The sequence below is a fragment of the Camelus dromedarius genome, chromosome 4 (assembly GCF_036321535.1).
Source record: "Camelus dromedarius isolate mCamDro1 chromosome 4, mCamDro1.pat, whole genome shotgun sequence".
Taxonomy (NCBI): Eukaryota; Metazoa; Chordata; class Mammalia; order Artiodactyla; family Camelidae; genus Camelus; species Camelus dromedarius.
The window spans coordinates 11,520,821-11,540,500 of NC_087439.1; the positions used below are offsets into that span (position 1 = coordinate 11,520,821).

Below are 19,680 nucleotides of genomic sequence, written 5' to 3' on the forward strand. Positions count from 1 at the left end.
GGAGGATTATTCCAACTACTTTGGGGAAGGGGCTGGGATTCCTAGGAATTGGGCCATCACCCACCCTTTGACCTTTTAAGGTCAGCCTTGAAACTGTCCTGGCACCTGTGGGAGGACTATTTAGCGGCTGTTGTATTTCAATGAGTGTATACTGAAGCTCCAGGTCTACTGGGAGTTGAATCTTCCACCATCTTGGTGCTAACTGCCGTGTCATTCTTTTAATGGTTGTGCTCTGCCCTCTTCCCGCCTGTCTCACTTCCAGACTAAGATGCTCATGAGAGACTTGGTCAAGTGTAAGATGAAACATGGAGTCTGGAAGGAGAGAGGAAGATCCAAAGATGATTTATTCCAACCCCTCCCCAGCTCTCCCTTTTTCAGATTCTTACAGCCCTGGGCTGAATGGGACTCCCCTGATATGTTGAGCATCATATGGTCTTCAGTCTCCCATATTTGATGGAAGTGTGTTGGGGCCTGTTGTGCAAAGGCCTGGTGATTGGCCACCAGCTCAAGGGGTGCTTGAAGGGTTGAAAGCAGAAGCAGCTTGAAGAGAAATGCTTTAAGTCTTTCCTGAAAGCCTTAGTTGGTCAGGCAGATTTTGGAAGGGAGGGCGGGGGAGCCTGGGGGCTGGAGTGATTCCCCAAGGCAGGAGGGGATGGGGAGGCCTGTGGTTCTACCACGAGCAGGTGTCTGCATTCTTGGGGGTCCTGACCTCAGAGACAAGAGCTAGTCCTAAGCAGGGGAGCACCCTATCCCCATCCAAGACCCCAGGCCTCCACTTCTCACTGGGGCAGCCCGGTCATTTGGCTTCTCAGAACCACCTGCGTTGAGACAATAGGCATCTCTGGGGAAGCCACTGTGAACCAAAGACTAAGAGTCTCTGGAATGCTTTGCCCCAGGACCTTTGCATAACTCTGATTTAGAGGACAGGGAAACTCAGTTATGACTGAGGTTGAATTTCAAGCCACATGGGGACTTGGAATCAGACTTCAAAAAATTTTAAGAAATAAGAAATTTCTTTTACACATGTGTTTGTAATTCATACACACTATACCAAGTTGGCCCAACCTGGTATTTAACGAAGGGCCAATGTAGCCTTTCCAACCAAAACGAGAATTTAAAAAAAGTGAAGAGAATGAAATTCTACTTCCAAATTGTCAAAAGAATGTACCTCTTTTTTTTTTTTTGAGAATTAAAAACAAATCTATTTGATTTTTACCAAGTTAAAGAAATGTCCAATAGTACTAAAAACTTTGCACTATAGTTCCCTGACCTAACGCCTCTTCCTAGTCTCAGACCCCCAGAGGAGCCATTTTAAACCCTTTTATCAGTTCCTTCTGCTACCTAGCTCCGTATTTCATCCAGTAGGCTCTCGTTCCTGCTTGATTTGTCCATTTCAGGAAGAATCTATGGATTTCCTGTTATTGAAAGGAGTTGACTCCCCTGTTTTAGGTAGGCAAGTCATGCTCCTTTCACCTTGCTGCCCTCTGTTCTCACACTGGTTTTGGTTTTCAGTTAAGTCAGCATCCAGTGTTTGCACTGTTGTAAGCATAGACCGCGATTGTGCCTTTTCTTGGGAGCTTGTAAATAATTTTCCCCTTCACGTGCATAGTTGTCCGTATACTTAAACACACTTCCCCCCATCAGATTGATCTAAGCCTTTTATTAGTTTTTTTTCCCCCGACTGTTGAGGCCTATCAGATAGCCTGCTGCTTTCTGAGACCTCTGTCCTGCTCTGGTCGGGATGGGTTGCTCTTTGGGTCTTCTGTACAAATACCACGGTGCGCTTCCCACTGCCAACATCTGGGGCTCCTCTTCCTTATTTCCTGTACTCGGATTCCTGACTCCTTCATCATTTTCTTTCTTGTTTCCCTCACTCACTGCCTCTAGTAGTCTCCTTTTTTAAATGGGTGCATACAATATACATGTTAGAGAATGTTTGCAAGGGTCTGTTTTTCTTTCAGACACTGTTGGTGGGGATTAAATGCACGGCTGAGAAACGCCGATGCTTAGAATTTGGAAGGCACTGTCCCACTGCTTTTAGCTACAGGAAGCTGTTGAAAGAGCTGATGCCATTCTAAGTCTTATTTCTTTGTTTGAAAACTATTTTTTTTTCCTCTCTAAAAGCTTTTAGAATATTCCATTTATCCCAAGTGTGCTGAAATCTCACAGCCTTTTGCTTTGGTAAGGGTATGTGTTAAATCTTGGGCGGAGCGTTTGGTGGACCAGTCTAATCTGGAAACTTGTGTCTTTCAGTTTGGGGACATTTTCTCGTGTCGGTGGATGATTTCTTTTTACTCTGATTTCTCTGGTCCCTTTGGCATTTCTATTAACCAGAAATTGGGCTTCCCAGATTGCTCCTCTAAGGCCTTTGTCTTTTGTCTTCTGGTTTTCCTTTCTAGGAAATTTGCTAAGTTTCATCCTCTTACTTTTCTATTGATCTTTCTTTCTTTCTTTCGTTTTCTTTTTTTTGGAGGAGGAGAGGTAATTAGGTTTATTTATTTATTTTAGAGGAAGCACTGGAGATTCAACCCAGGACCTCGTGCACACGCTCTGCCGCTTGAGCTATACCCTCCCCTCTGTTGATTTTTAGAGATTTCTGCAATCATGTTTTCAGTTTTCAACTTACAGTTCTCTATTTCCTTTCTACAGCGTCCTTGTCTTCTCTTATGGGTGCATTAGCTTCTTTTCTCTCTCTCTCTCAAGATGTTAGTTGTGGTTTTATTTAAATTCTGCTCCTCGCATTGTCTCTGTGTCCTCTGGGTTCCTTTGTCCAGTTTGCTTTAATTTCTTTCTCATGTGGTAGAGTTATTTCTCCAATGTCTGTCAATTATATTAAAGCTTGAGGTGCCAGACAGCTGCTTACAAGCGCTCTGTGCGTGGGTGGGGCCTCCTGAATGATGCTCTGGGTCCCAGAGTCCAGACCCGAGGCTCCCAGGTTTCGGAAGGTGAGTCAACCAGCTTCTTCTCACTTCCTGTGAGCACCTTATTTGGAGCTTCTCAACTCTACGCTGGCAATTCCTATTCCTTGATCCACTTTCCATCTCAAAACTGGGATGACTTCCCTGGTCCCTCATGTCTTTTGTCCTGGTCTCTTTGTCTTCATGGGCTTATACCTCTGTTATCCCCTTACCCTCATGACAGCGGAGTTTCTAGGGGAGACACTATAACGAATAGGGTCAGTCTATCACGTTGAACTGGAAACCTGCTTGCTTCTTTCCCCCTTTTTTTTTTTCTAAAAGTTGAAGGATGATTTACATACAGCAAAATGCAAGGATCGTAAGTGTACAGTTCTACGAGTTGTGACAAATGTGTAACCTCCATCCCTATCTGTATCTTTACAGAACGTGCCTCCTCCTCCCCTAGAAATGTCCTTTGTGCCCTTTTTCAGTTCCCTTCCTGCCTTTCCACTGTCAGAAGCCATTGTTCTGATTTCTGTCACCATAGATGAGTTTGGGGTCCTCATTTTTGTATGTTTGGAAAGTATGTATATGGTACAAATCACTCTCCCAACTTACCTAACTGAAGAACAACTCTATTATTATAAGAAATTGGAATTTAAGTGAGAGCAATTCTGTTGTATTAAAAAAAAAAGCACAGAATTTTGTCCAAATCGAACCTCCTCCTTCAGGAGTGAAGAGAGGTTTATTGTTATCTCGAAAGGCTTTTGAGGAAATCAGTTTCTTCCAGAACCACCAGAACTTCATATCACAGATTTAGTTAAAAACTTAAGTAATCAAAAAAGATCCTTAATCTCTCTGAACAAACATCACGTCCTCTTAACAGATCTTCAAGTTCATGCTCCCCTTTGTTCTGAACAAAAACTGAGATGTTCCCCATGGTTTTCAAATGTTTATCTGACTTCTTATCAAAAAATACATGATCAGCCACCCTGTGTAGTGCCTTCTGACGTGTGGTCAGAAGGCCCTTGAGGCAGGGACGGCAGTGAGGGTGGATCTTGAGTGCAGAGAGGACCTGTGATATCCGTGTGTTAAGGACTGGAGTGTTCTAATTGCCTGGCTTCTGGCTGCTGGGGCTTCCTTCATGTAGACCTTCCATGAGTGACGAAAGCCATATTTAAAAATGCCAAGTCTGAGTATCTTTCCCCCAACAAGGGTCAGCAACCTCTGCAGGACAAGCTGGACCATGTGAAGAGAGACCGAGCCAGGTCTGAGAACAGCTGGCGTTGAGCCCGTGGGCACTAGATTTACGCACTTAGTTACCCGTCTATTCTGTGATGGCGCTGGGGCTCGGAGCTTGCTCATGACCAGCTATCACACTATCTTTGTCAGGAAGGCAGGAAGGACTCTAAGGGTAAAAGGGACGTTCCTCAGACTCACCAGCTTTACTAGAAAAATTTTTCCTAATTGTAGCTGGAGTGAATGATATCCTTCTTTGCCTTTCACTACTTCCTTCTTTTATTTTATTTTTTAAAGTTTTTTTTTTATTGATTTATAATCATTTTACAATGTTGTGTCAAATTCCAGTGCAGAGCACAATTTTTCAGTTATACATGAACACACATATATTCATTTTCACATTTTTTTCTCTGTGAGCTACCATAAGATCTTGTATATATTTCCTGTGCTATACAGTATAATCTTGTTTATCTATTCAACAATTTTGAAATCCCAGTCTATCCCTTCCCACCCCCCACCCCCTTGGCAATCACAAGTTTGTATTCTATGTCTATGAGTCTATTTCTGTTTTGTATTTATGCTTTGTTTGTTTGTCTTTTAGATTCCAAATATGAGCGATCTCATATGGTATTTTTCTTTCTCTTTCTGGCTTACTTCACTTAGAATGACGTTCTCCAGGAGCATCCATGTTGCTGCAAATGGCGTTATGTTGTCGGTTTTTATGGCTGAATAGTATTCCATTGTATAAATATACCACATCTTCTTTATCCAGTCATCTGTTGATGGACATTTAGGCTGTTTCCATGTCTTGGCTATTGTGAATAGTGCTGCTATGAACATTGGGGTGCAGGTGTCATCCTGAAGTAGGGTTCCTTCTGGATATAAGCCCAGAAGCGGGATTCCTGGGTCATATGGTAAGTCTATTCCTAGTCTTTTGAGGAATCTCCATACAGTTTCCCACAGTGGCTGCACCAAACTGCATTCCCACTAGCAGTGTAGGAGGGTTCCCTTTTCTGCACAGCCTCTCCAGCATTTGTCGTTTGTGGATTTTTGAATGATGGCCATTCTGACTGGTGTGAGTTGATACCTCATTGTAGTTTTGATTTGCATTTACCACTTTCTTCTTTTAAAAAAGAAATCTCCTTATTGTTTTTTTTTAAATTGAAGTATAGTTGACTTACAATGTTGAGTTAATTTCTGGTGTACAGCATAATGATTCATTTATATATCTATAACATAAATAATATGTTATATAATCTATATTACATAATATATATATAGTATATATAAAAGAATATTCCTTTTCATATTCCTTTCCATTATAGGCTATTACAAAGTATTGAATATAGTTCCCTGCACTATACAGTAGGACCTTATTGTTTATCTATTTTATATATAGTAGTTAGTATCTGCAAATCCCAAACTCCCAATTTATCCCTCCCAACCTCTTTTCCCCCCCAGTAACCATAAGTTTATTTTTCATGTCTGTAAGTCTGTCCCTGTTTGGTAAATAAGTTCATTTGTGTCGTTTTTTTTTTAAGATTCCTCATATATGTGATATCATATGGTATTTTTCTTTCTCTTTCTAGCTTACTTCATTTAGTATCTCCAGGTCATCCATGTTGCTGCAAATGGCATTATTTTATTCTTTTTAATGGCTGAGTAATATTCCATTGTATATATATAACTTTTTAATCTAGTCATGTGTCAGTGGATGTTTAGGTTGTCTCCATGTCTTGGCTGTTGTAATAGTGCTTCTGGGAACACTGAGGTGCATGTGTCTTTTTGAATTAGAATTTTCTTCAGATATAAGCCCAGGAGTGGGATTGCTGGATCATATGTTAAGTCTATATTTAGTTTTTTGAGTTATCTCCATGCTGTTTTCCATAACGGCTGCACCAAACTACATTCTCACCAACAGTGTAGGAGGGTTCCCTTATTTCCACACCCTCTCCCTTTCACTGCTTTCTGATGCCTCCTCAAGATGAGGGAGCTCAGAATTTCTGGAGTTAACCTCTCACAAGACTGCCCTCCCTTTCTCTTTCCACTGCCACTGTCCTGCTTTGGGCCCTCATCATTTTTCATCTTGACCATTGAGACATTTTCCCATCTGGTGTCCTTACCTGCAAACTCCCATCCATCGAGTCCCTCCATCATGCATGCTACCAGGGTAATCTTTTATTTTTATTTTTTGGGTTTTTTTGGGGTGAGCAAGGTAATTAGGTTTACTTATTTAATGGAGGTACTGGAGATTGAGCCCAGGACCTCGGGCATGCTAAGCATGCACTCTACCACTGAGCTATACCCTCCCCTCCAGAGTAATCTTTTAGAAATGCAAGTCAGACTGGGTCCCTCCCTGTTTCAAACCACCTGATGATGGGTCCCCGTGTTCCTTCAGGATAAAAGTGCACACTCTAGTGTGGTGTGGGGACTTCTGGGTTTAATCTTGAGGCACATCTCCAACCTTTTCTCTCGTTGTGTGAGTTGATACCCCCCTCCCAGCTGCCACAGCCCTCCTCTGTCCCCACCACCTCTTCTCTCTGGACACACCATGCTGCTGTGGTTTCTCCCCTGTTCTCCAGAATGCTCCACTCCACCAGACAAACATTCATCTTAGGAGACACCGCCAAGTATCACCTCATCTCTAAGATCTTTTCTGACCCCACCCCCCACCCCCTCACAGCCAGTGGCCTTGACTGTGCTCTTTTTGGGTCCTCACCAGGTCCTGGCAGTCCTTCGTAGTGCTCATAACATGCCATGGCCTTGCTTTTTCACACGCTGATCTTCCCTGCAAGATAGGGCTCTCCTGGAGTTTGGGGATTGGGTCTTGTTTGCTGTTGGAGCTCCCCTGCCTGGCACATATCAGGGCTTAATAAATGTGTAGCTCTGTTTATTTATGTATGAACAAGTGGATTTGCTTTCCTTATTGCATCATGTATTTTTCTAAAAGTTAACTTGGCTTTCTGGAACTTCTATTAAGAAATTCATATACCAGCAATAATATTTAGATAACTCAGCCTGTGCCAAGATTGCTGGATGAGATTATCTGTGACTCACAGGGAGGGCCACAATTTCTGCTTCTTTTTTATATTGTCTCCATGCCCTGACAGGTTTGGATATGCACTGCCTGTTTGAAATGTATCTGTTGATTTGAATCAGTGAGGTGTTGGCAGTGGGACACAAAAGACAGAGAAAATATAGTCCCCTCTACTGAGGACCTGGTATGTAGAAAGGGAGACAGGACAGATCCTGTGGGATATATATTCTCAAAAGAAGCCCCATTAAAACCAATTACTGAGAATTTCCTCCAGAGTCCTCAGAGATGCTTGCACAGATCCCCAAAGAAGCCATCCGGAGTTGGATGACCCTGACGAAGGTCTTCCTTCACCATATGATTTGTTGCCATAAAAATAAGGAAGGAATTTCGAAGCAGTTAAGGTCACTTTGTACTGAGACAATGGCATTCTATCAAGTTAAATAAAATGTCAGCTGATAGTTACTGTGTCATTCTTTTCAACTGATTTTATGCACAGGAGATGAGTGTATTATATATATGTATATGTAAATGAATTGGATTTGACTAAATTACTGATTTTTAAGAATTTAGTAAGAACATGCAAACAAATGTGTGTAATTATTTTAAGAAACCCAATAAGGAAATTCTAAGAGGACCAGTGTTTACTGAGGATTGTGGTGGTGTTTTGGATAGGAATGCCCTTATCTGATCTTCTCCACAATCCTGGGACAACACTATCATGTCCCCTCCTTACAGATGACAAAGCTGAAGCTCATTAATTTGCTGGGGGTCCCTACAGCCACCGTCACATACAGCCCATAGAGAGTTAAATCTAAATTTATTCCTGTGAAATTCTGGGTTAAGTCCTTTAGAAGATTATCAACCATAAGATTCCGTTGGCAAATTCCCATGGTATATTTGTTTCTTTTTATTTTTTTATCCATGTGTATGTTTTTTAATGTAATCTAACAATTTTTATACAATTATTACAGTTACTTTCCATTTAGTTATTACAACATATTGACTGTATTCCCCGTGTTGTGCAAGTATATCCTTTCCCAGTACATGTTTTTAAGTTTTAAATATGAAAATTGTTTTAGCCATTAGGTTGCAAAAAAAAATTCACAGTATACAAAATGAACATGGGCCGCTGTACTTTAGTATTTCCATATGGTAAGAGCCTGAGAAACCCTGAAGCAGTATTCTTGGGTTGGAGGTAATTTGAGAATATATACCTAAATCAGTACTGCACAAACCCAGTGACCCACTGAGGTCTCTGGGGGATTCTGTGTGACACAGTGACACGGTAGTTAAGAGCAGAGGGTCTGGTGTCCATATGACTCTGGGCGATTTACTAAAAAAGTTGTTTAAACCCTTTTTTTTAGACTTAAAAACTTTTTTGAGGGGCTAGGGGCGATAATTGGGATTGAATGATTGATTGACTGATTTAGCAGAGGTACTGAGGATTGAACCCAGGACCTCGTGCATGCTAAGCGTGGCACTCTGCCACTGAGCTATAAACCTCCCCCCTGTCCAGTTTGCTTTGAGTCCCATTTTCCTCATTGTAAAATTAGGCTAATGGTGCCTACTTCTTGGGGTGTCATCACATGTCTGTCCAGCACAGTGCCTGTTCATGCTATGGCTCAGTAAGGGACAGGGAGCTCTTGTCATTGGCTGGATATGCATTCTCTTTCATGCCAGTTAGCAGGGAGCACTCATCTGGTTATGAGAGGACACGGAGACACTGAGGTTGGGTTCTGGGTAATTATGGAAGGCTTCTAGGAAGTCCAGCATTAGGAAGGAGAAAAGATGTTGCTGAGAGGAGGAGTGAGCATGATGTCTGAAACCATTTTTACATCATGGGTGAGCAGAAAAGCCAGATTCTACCAAGAAGCTGATTCTGGATGTCTTAGTTGTGCTCCTGAATGTCTGTGGTCATTCCATCGTGCCAATAGGGATTGTATCCTGAACTTCCTGGCAAGTCTGTTTCCAAGATTTGGTCCCATTGTCAAAGCCCGATTTCTGATTTTTGGATTTGATAGTACGGCATCTAGACATGGAAAAATCTTCCAGTGCCAGCCTTTCAACACTAAAATAGACACAGGACATGGTGAAGAGAAAGGGGAGAACTGGGAGCAGGCGGGAGGGGTGCAGGGAGGACAGAGGGAGGAGAAAGTCAGAACCAGGGCAAACCCTGGGCTATCTGCCCAGGGACGTGGGGAGAAGGGGGTGGCTGTATTGTGGGCAGGTGAGCACATCATATAAACCCAAGCCTGGGAGGGCAGGGCGATGCCAGCAGAGGCTGCAGAGTGCTGACCTGTGTACCCTCTTGCCGTCCGCTCGCCCCTGCTGACCCTTGGTGCCTCCAGAGGCATCCAGCCTGAAGCCAGCTTCTCTCCCGATCCCTGGGCCTCCCACTGAGGGCCCTATCAAGAGATTTTCTGTACTGAGGGGCATATTAGGTTCTCACTCAACTGAGAACGCCCCCATTAGTTATTCAAGACACTCACTTAGGTGGCCAGCATTCCCAGCTCCTCCTGCGCTCATCCACAAAGAGAGAACCTCTGAAGTGGACATGCTCAGAGGGACTAAGAAGAATTCTCCCAAGGGCAAGAATGTTGCCTCCTACCTGAGCCTTGAGGTTTATTTAAAAGAGTGAAATGAGAGCGTTTTTGTGATTCTGGGCTTCATGCATTTACCCTATTCCCCATCTCATCACACCCTTCAGTGCTATGAAATTTGGATTATTTTTTAATCTTCCCTTCCCATTTTTGTTGTTTTGGTGTCGAGTTGATTATGCAGTACTGTGTGCTCCAGGGATGGAGCTCTGCTTGCTAAACATCACCTTGAATCCTCTTCCGGAGGGAGGCTGTCCAGGGTGCTGACCCCATCCATCAGGGCCCGTTGAGACTGACACCTTACAGGCGCTCTAACCTGGGCCACACAGAACAGGAGGTCCAGTGGTGCCAAGATCCCAAATCTACGCTACCCCTCCAGCCGTCCGTCTCAGGTGACACTGGTGGCGGAAAGAATAAATACATGAAAATTAAGCCTGCTCTGCCTGCAAAAGAGAAGAGAAGGCAAGTTGGCTGTAGGCTGTCACCTGGCATCACCTGCTGGAAGTGCTGAGTCACCTCAAGACAAAGGATGGAGAGGAGGCTTAAGTGACAGTCCCACTGGCAGCGCCTTGTACTACAAAGCTTCAATTCAAAGCGAAAACGAAGTCTCTGCATCAGAGCCAGCCTCTCAGTGGAAGATATTTCACTCTCAACTCAGGGATGTTGGTGAGAAATAGATCGACCCAGGAATGCCTGGTTTCATTTTTCATTTATATGTGCTTCTTGGGACACGTCTCACTTGCCCAAATTTTTATGTCTTAATGGTCTTAACAGAACTTTCCAGAGCACCTACAGCCTATTCCTTGTGTATCTGGGGATGATTTCTGGTGGTGGCCCAATGAGAAAGTTACTCTTTGCTTCACTCACCCTCCTGGTCTTCTGGTTGAGTGAAGAGGGGGGCCTCACTCTGGTGTCAGGATGTCCTTAAGATTTCTCTAGCCTCGTTCTGTCTTGTCTGTTTTATAATTATAAAGAGACCAGGGGCACTCCACTGAGCTTTTTAGCAGGTAAATATCTAGCTAGGCTTTAGTAATCCTATTTTGTTTTTAAGGTTTTATTTGCCTTAAGATTTTATGGCCAGTAATACTAGCTTTCCATTTACCTTAGAGGTATTTATTTAGCAAACACTCATACAGCACTTACTCTGTGGAAAGCCTGTTTCAAACACTTCACAAAGAGACAGTCCTACAATTCTCATAAACCTTTGTGATAAGAACTATAATCACCCTCATTTTATAGATGGGGAAACCGAGTCACGAGGCGATTAACTCAGGTTAGGAAGGGGCAGAAGCGGTGTTGAAACCGGGGCTCCAGACTGTGTTCTTAACCTCTGTGCTGTGCTACCTCTCCAGAAGGAACACTTTAAAAATTAATGTATTCGAGGAAAAAAGTGAGTTGATATGAAGAAAACATGGAAATGAAAAAATAAGTTTCGCGTGCTATTTGGAAATGGCAGAAATTGTGAAGGAGAACTAATGAGTGTGGCTAGGGGCTACCCAGGCCAGTGTGAGAAAGTGAGTGGACCACAGACACGGCAGCTGCGCCCAAGGGGGTCACTGGAGCTGCAAATAAAACTTGCAGGTAGATTCTGTATTAGAGACGACCTGCTGCAGTAGATGATGTATCTGTAATAGAATGAATGTGCATCCACGGATACACATACACACACGCGTGTGCACATGCATGCATACGTACACTGCTGCCTTTACAGCGGTTATGTACTGGCAATGGAGTTGCACAATTGTACCACACAGCACACTCCTTAGTTTCTTTTTTTTTTTAAACTGAAGTTCAGATGATTTAGTGTTATGTTAGTTTCAGGTGTACAGCAAAGTGATTCAGTTTTATTTATAAGTATATTTATATAACTAAATATATTTTCTCAGGTTCTTTTCTATTATAGGTTATTACAAGATATTAAATATAGTTCCTTGTGCTATACAGTAAATCCTTATTTATCTATTTTATATATAGTACTGTGTATCTGTTAATCCCAAACTCCTAGTTTATCCCCACTCTTTCCCCTTTGGTAACCATAAGCTTTCTTTCTATGTCTTGTGAGTCAGTTTCTTCAAGTTCATGTGTGTCTTTTTTGAAAAATTCCACATATAAGTGATACGTGGTATTTTTTCTTTCTCTTTCTGGCTTCACTAAGGATGATCTCCAGGTCCGTCCGTGCTGCAGCAAATGGCATTATTTCATTCTTTTTTATGGCTGAGTAGTATTCCATTGTGTATATATATCACATCTTCTTTATCCAGTCATCTGTCGATGGACATTTAGGTTGCTTCCATGCCTTGGCTATTGTAAATAGCTATGAACATTTGGGTGCATGTATCTTTTCAAATCAGAATTCCCTCTGGATATATGTGTTGACTGCTTAATTTTAAATTACCTCCTTCAAGTGATGCTAAGAAGGTATCTCCCAGTTATTCTGAAATTGATTGTTCTGATTGTGGATCCTCCTGGCTCTCAGTTCTGCAGATTTTTAAAAAGCTGCTTCATGCTCAGCACCACCTCCAGTGATATGACAAGTCCTAGGAGGCTGCGAGCTACAGTAGGGGAGCAGTGGTGACTTGTTCACGGTTCTGTCCTAGAACCTAGCATGGTGTCAGGCATAGAGTAGGCACACTGTAACCACTTGTTGAGTGACTAACTGAATGAATGAATGAATGGCAGATGAAAGGGAGAATTACATTGTAATTTTTAATTCTGTGTGTGCAGATCTGATAAACTTGTTTCTCCTTTAGCTAAGACAGCAGAAGAGATGATTTATCGTACACATGTTACATTCAGCCACAACTGAGAACAGAACTAGTCCAGAATATCACAGATCCAGGGCAAAGGACCAAAAGAGACCATTTTGATACAAGCAAGATGGGTCTCTTAAAGGTGGTGGAGGCGATCAGAATGGCAATAGATGTTCCAGATCCTTTGAGACAAGTTCTAGACAGTAGGCATGCAGTCCAACAGTTTCTATCAGCATCCCTGTCCTCTGGCTTTCCTTGCTTCTGCTCCTGTGGCTTCCATGGGTGTTCAAGTTCACTTGGATCTCTGCCTCATCTTTCTTCTTTTGCGCTTCAGCCTGAGCATTTGATCCTTCCTCTGCTTTGCTCTCATGGCACGGAGGCTTCTCAGAAGATACCACCAAATGCTGAGAGCTGATAGACTTTTAATATAAACATATTTGTAAATTATGAAACAGTAATGAAAAGTACACACAGCTTAAGAAAATAGCTTATGGGTACCTTCCCTACCCCATCCTCTTTGCTTCCTTCTAGATAAAAACCGTCCTGAATTCTGGATTTCTCATTCCCTTGCTTTTTTAAAAGAAAATTTTGGGGCGGGGGATTGTTTTATTTTTAATGGAGGTCCTGGGGATTGAACCCAGGACCTCATGCATGCTAAGCATGCACTCTACCACTGAGCTATTACCCTCCTACACCTTGCCATTTTGAAACATTAGGCTATAGTTTCCATCCCTGTGTATCTCTGGCGTGCTTTTATAATCTGCAGGGATGTTAGTCTGCTCCTTATTTTTTCCTTGAATAACTGTATGGGATTTAACTTCAATCCTTTTCTGTTACTTATGTGTACATAATATTAGATTTCCTGAACTTATGGAAAACTCCTATAATCTAAGAGTTGTTCCAATTTTACAACTTTAGAGTACCCTCTTCTGTTGTTTTTGTTAAGTATTAGGGAACTGTGGCACCTGGCTTCCTGAGATCTCCTGACTACTTTTATCTGGATCCTCTTTTTATTCTTTTTCACTATTTCCCTGACCTGCTCCCTTCTTTAAAATTTAAAATTTTTTTTGCATTTTATTGAAATGTAGTTGATTAACTGTTAATTTCAGGTGTACAGCAAAGTGATTCAGTTACACATATACAAATATATATATTTTATTTTCAGATTCTTTTCCATTTTATGTTATTAGAAGAAACTGAATATGGTTCCCTGTGCTATACAGTAGGTTCTTGCTGTTTATCTATTTTATACTTAGTAATGTGTCTGTTAATCCCCAACCCCTAATTTATCCCTCCCCACATTTTCCCCTTTGGTAACCATAGTTTGTTTTCTATGTCTATGAAGTCTGTTTTTGGTTTGTAAATAGAATTTGGGGTTTTTTTGTTTGTTTTTTTTTTAGTTTCCACATATAAGTGATATCATGCGATACTTGTCTTTCTCTATCTGACTTACTTTAATTACGGACCTGCTCCCTTTGGATTCTGCTCCTGGCAGTTCCTTCTAGTTGAGACTAGTCCTAGATGTGAGCCTGAGCTGGTCAGCTCTGAGCGCTTCTCAGGCCCAGGCTCTACTGGCCCTTCCAGGCTCCGCCCCTTGTCCCCACCGCTGTGGGAGTGAGCAGACCCCTCCCCGCATCTGCTGCCCTTCTCCAGTGGGCCTGCTGGATTTCCCTGTGACTCATTTGAGGTTCTTCCATCTGTCACATGCTCTGTTGCTATGACGTGCAGGTTCTTGTAGGTGTGTCTTCACTCAGTCAGGTTTTAGGGTTTGTGGGGTCTGTATCATCTAGTTTGTCATTGTGATTGCCCCTGGGTTTTCAGTTTTGCAATCTGAGCTGCTCATGTATCTTTATGAAGGATTAGGAGAAATTAAACCATCAAGATTGCTGCCTTTCCAGAAGCCCCATGAATATTTTTATAGCGTTTATTGTTCACCTATAAGAATTTTTCTGAGTTATATTGAGGGGAGAAATTATAGGTTCTTAGGGCAAATATTTGATATTACAATGATAACTGTAAATTGTTTTCTGAAGTTGTTATATCAATTTCTGCTGTCATTGTCGGAATAAAAAGTCCCCATTAACCCACATGCTTGCCAACACTTGGCACCGTCAGACTTCTGAACTTTCCACATCTGCTGGAGGGAAATGGTTTGCTCTTTGTCGTCTTCATTTCCATTTTCCTGAATCCTAATGCGGTCAGACATGTTTCCATATGTTTATTTCTCCCTATTTATCCTTTTCTGTGAATTGCCTGTTCATATCTTTTGTCCAGTTTTCTTTTGTGTTGTCATTTTCAAAAATTGATTTTAGTTCTTACAAAATGTATTTTCTGTTTTTATTTCACATTATTTATGCTGCCTTTTGATAAACCAGAGTTCTTGGTATTTTTATTTGGGTAAAATCCATATAACATAAAATTTACCATTTTAACATGTACAATTTAAAATTTGCCTCTCCATTTTTTTTTTCTGGAACTCTAGTTTTTTGTGTATTAGATTTTTAATTTTAGACTTTTAAATTTTAAACTTTCTTTTAACCTCTCTTTTATATTTTTAAATCCATTTGTCTCTTTTTCGCCATCTGGGTAATTTCTTCAGCTCCATTTTAGAATTTATTGATTTTCTATCGTGTTAGGTTTGTTTCCAATACTTTTTCATTTCTGAAGGTTCTGTTTTTCATCATGCCTGGCCCTTTCATAGTGTCTCATTGCTTACTTATTTTCATGACTCTACTTTTTAATTCTTTAGATATTTAGTATTTCATTATTCTATTTTGATAATTCTATTCCTTGGAGTTGTGTTTCTGCTGATTCTTACCTGTGGTTTGTTGATCTTAGATATTGAGTTCTTATTTGGTTGATATGAACTGAAGTTGCTTTTCTCCAGAAAGAATTCAAATTTGCTTCTGCCAGCAGCCAAGGAGAGCATTGTTTAGTTTATTTATTTGTGTGTGCATGTGTGTTCCCATTTATTTTCTGCCCTGGTGATATCTCTTACCTCCTGAGAGTTCAGCAGTGCATTAAAAAGTATGTTTTTTTGTCCAGGAACTAGTTTCTTTATAGCAGGAAGACTCTTCAGGAAGTTAAAACTCTAATGAATTCTCTGGTTGGGGAAAAGTTTGAACTGTTAGGTAAAATTAGATTTACAAAAGTAGGTTCTGCATATGATGGAAATTATAGAAATAAGTTGGGTTTCTGATCCAATAAATGAAATCAACACTTAGTAAACAAGGGGTTGATTATTCACTTTATGGGAGGATTGGCAGGGGAAGCTTTTTGGTTGCTAAGTGCATCAAAGGTTCCATTTGTGACTGTTCATTTCAGAACAGAGAAAACAAAAATGAAGCCAAAGCATTTTCAGTAACTACTGGAGATCAAACTGAACTAAGATAAACTATCTGGAAGGACAAAGAGTAGAAAAACAAACCTCCAAGCACAAGACTTTTTTTTTTCCTGTTGAAAATTATGTGCAGTGAATTTGTTCTCCAGCTATGTTTCTCACTTTGGAAAACTCTTTTCATGTGCTCAAAATGGCAAGGCCATCTTTTGGTTATTGTTCCCAAGAAACGGGTTTTTAGCCACTAGACTGCTTTCTGCACATGATTTTTTAATTTCCCAGTACAGTTAGACAATTCTGGTTACTTCAGTAGAAAAGCTGGACTGCATGGCAGGTGGGTGTCCTGTCTTCTGGATGGACCCAGGGCTGCCGTGGGGGTCCACCCGGGGGCATCTTACACGGAGCACACAGAATGCAAGGCTGTGGCTCTGGTGCAGTGTTTTCGCCCTCTGCCTTTAAGAGAACAGGGGTTGCAGCCACTGCAGCAGTGTACAGAGGCATATCTCGTCAGGGCAGCCAGGGGACCAGAGTCCAGAGGAAGCTTAAGGGGCAGAGATGCACTGGTTTGTGGGCCATAGACTGTCTAGCAGAGCCGAGACAAAGGAAGCCATCGAAGCCCTTGTTACTCAGTGTCTGAGGATCAGCCCTGTGTGTCATCTGGAAACTTATTAAAAGCACAGCCTCCAGCCGCATCCCAGACCCCTGAATCCAAACCTGTGTTTGAACAAGATCCGTATGCACCTTGTAGTTTGAGAAGCGCTGCTGCTCGGACCCACATTCCGGTTCCAGCCTTCAGACCACAGTGCAGACACCGCTCCCTCCAGGAAGCCTTCCCTCCCGCCACTGGCTTTGGGTCCTCCTTTCCCATACCCTTGCCCTTTGTCACCCGGGCCCCGTCCATGTCTGTACTGGGCTGTTGCTGAGGATCTGTAGGTCCCTTCCTCAGGTGAGCCCCAGCCCAGATCGTCCTGTGCTCGCCTTGCACGTGGCCTGACTCAGAGCAGTCTCCAGTCGGAAGGCTGCCCGGGCCAACGATCGTGTGAACGAACGCGCAGGCGATCAATGTGACAGAACTAAAAGCCTGAAATTCGCGGAAGGTTATCTGTTTATTTTCGCTGCTGCTTAGTCAAGCTCTACAAGGTAAAAACAAAATGCACAGACTGTTTTAATGGCATAGATTTTAAACATTCAACCTCCGTCCACGGCATTTAGGGTTTCCAGAGCACTTTGGTTCAGGCACTTTTGTACCCAGAGGCACATGGGATTCCCCAGGCTGTAAGGGAGTGACTTGCTCTCATGGGGGTGCTGTTGCCGGCTGCCGGATGAGGTAGGGAAAAGCAGCTGCAGACACCAGGTCAAGGCCAAACACATAGCCCTCCCTGCCTTTCAGGAGCTGATGGTCCAGTCAGTCGGTGGCCAAGTCCTCTGCTGGTACCTGTTCCCTCCTGAGGGGCACCTGCAGCAGGAGGTGGGTGGAGAAGGGCAGGGAGCACACTGGACTTTGCTCGGGGTCAGCATCTTTGGCATAAGGGAGCTTCCCAGGCGTGGGGAGGGCCAGAGAAGAAAGGCAGCTGGTACCGACCCGGGTTGACGATCCTTGGTGGGTCCCCGCTGCCCACGTTCTCCCTGCTTCCTATCAGCAGGGAAGGGATGGGCCCTCGTTTTGTCAAGCAAATGCTGCCATCTCTGTTGCTGCTGCCTCCTCTCCAGCGAGCCTCTCTGGGGGCCACGGCTGCTGCTCCACCAGGGCCCACCTGGGAGAGAAGCTCGTGCCACTCAGTCTTGGAGCCGCAGATGGAAAACATCTGCAGGAAGCCGGCAGCCTCGCCTGTAATGCCTTCCCTACATCCATCTCGGGCCTAATGAGATGTGCTTACTCTTGGCTTTTTTTTTTTCCTTTTTGCTAAAGGACCCTAATGCGCTCCTCAGACATGAGCTCATGCAGCCTCCGTGGGGAGGCAGGGGCAGCCTCTTCCGCAGCACTATTGGCTCAGCTTTTGCTGGCTGACTCTTTATTCCACCCTAAGATGCCCTCTGGCCCAGGCAACCTACGAATATAAGCGTGACCAACACTGCCCCTCGGGGTGCGTCTCACTGATGTCTTTTGTCAAGATTGCACCCCGCTATGTGTTCAAACACATCATCCTGGTTCTGCCAGGGGTTTAGAGGCTCAGCTGAGAATCACCGTCTCTCCACAGGGGAAATAAAAACAGTTTCAGTACGAATCAGTGAGGGGTGGCCTGTGATTCAAGGACACAAGTCCTGTGGCCTCTTAGTCCTTTGGAGCAGCAGTGTTTCCAGTTTGCAGCTTTGGCGGAAAAGACCCTCCCAGCTATTCTGAAACAACGATTCATTAGTAGAAACTTGGAGCCAGTGTGATTTTCAGGGTGCTCAGAAGGCAGGTTCTCTGCCTGGTGGCAGCAGAAGACATCAAAAGAGGTCCCTAGTGTCCTGCAGGACCAGTACCATGAGGATAATCGGCCCCCCAGCCCCCCGGGCAGGTCCAGAGAGAGACGGGCTGTCATGCTGAGGGCTCTCTGCCTTGCTTTCCCCTCCCCCTTGAACCAACTTTTAAAGGGTCTGCTCCCGGCCTTCCTGGGAGACATTCAAACTAATGATTTAAAAGGTGAGAAGGCACAGTGGTTTAAAGAACGGTCATCACCAACTTAAAGGAGGGAAAGAAATTACACTTGTTCTCAAGACAGGGTTCATTAGTGGCTTTGGCAAGGAGGTGACTTCACACTCCCACAGGATGATCAGTTCGCAGCTGCCATGGTGACTTCTTTCAGGAAAAAAAAAATCTCCCCAGCACAGGGAGGATTAGTGGGGGCAGCCTCAGCTCCAACCCCTCCCCTGGCAAAGGGTGGACCTTCATGGGGCTCCCCGGGCACAGACACAGGCTCACCCCCACTGCCCTCAATCCCTGCCGGCCTCCGGCTACAGCCCCTGCTCACTGGGGACTGTGCCTCCAAATTGGGCTGCGGGCAGAGCTCCTGCCTGCCCTGTCACCTCAGAGCCCCAGCTCTGCAAAAGCCTTGGGAAAGCAGCAAAAAGAGGGTGGAGGCGGGGGCACAAATGGATCAAATCCACTGAAGTACAAGCCTCTCGCTGCCTTTTCTGTGCAAACAAGCCTGTGCCTCTCTGCCAAGGTCACAACAGTGGGAGCTGCCGTTCTCCTAACATCTGGCACTTGCTTTTCAATCTGCAAGTTGAAGTCTCAGGGACTCAGCTGTTTAGCTAAGGAAGTATAATTGCAAATCCTGTTACATATATGAAATCGATATGGACATATACATCACACACACGAGTGCCTCATTCTAAAGATTACCGCATACGTCCCAGGAAGTCAGACCTGAAACCACCAATCGGTGTGTAATCCCGCTGTCCTGCGTGATCACGATGAGGTGTCCTGACAGGCCCTGGGCACCCTCCTGCCTCTGTCTGGTTTCCGGAGCCGGGTGCAGGCACCTCACACGTGGCTCGTCTTCTGGGCCAGGGCGTGGTCCACGGGCCGCGTGAAATTGACGGCGCCATCCTTCTCCCAGCCTTTCCGGATCTTGGTGAGTCTGCGGCTGAAGCAGGGCAGGAGGAACAGGCCTTTGGCCAGGATGACGACACAGGGCACCAGCAGCGTGAGTGTGAAGGTCGGGGGCAGGTAGAACTTGTAGCGGCTCTCCTCGAAGGCGCGGGTCCAGCCATAGGTGAGCGTGTGCAGGGTGCTTAGCACCAGGCCCACAAAGCCCAGAGTGGACTGTGGGGGAAAAGGAAAGCGGGAATGAGGCCAAGGTGAGGACGGACACTGTGACCCCACCAATAGCTCGTG

General features: G+C 43.9%; 1 protein-coding gene across 4 annotated transcripts in view; it reads right to left on the reverse strand.

Moving 5' to 3' along the window:
• Positions 1–16,944: 16,944 nt before the first annotated feature.
• STEAP3 (STEAP3 metalloreductase) overlaps positions 16,945–19,680 on the reverse strand; it is a 54,285-nt gene continuing 51,549 nt past the window's right edge. For all 4 annotated transcript variants that reach the window (XM_064484694.1, XM_064484695.1, XM_031451276.2 and 1 more), the window contains exon 5: positions 16,945–19,608. In XM_064484694.1, the coding sequence (XP_064340764.1) occupies positions 19,327–19,608 (282 nt within the window). In that variant the 3' untranslated portion in view covers positions 16,945–19,326. The remainder of the gene's footprint in view (positions 19,609–19,680) is intronic.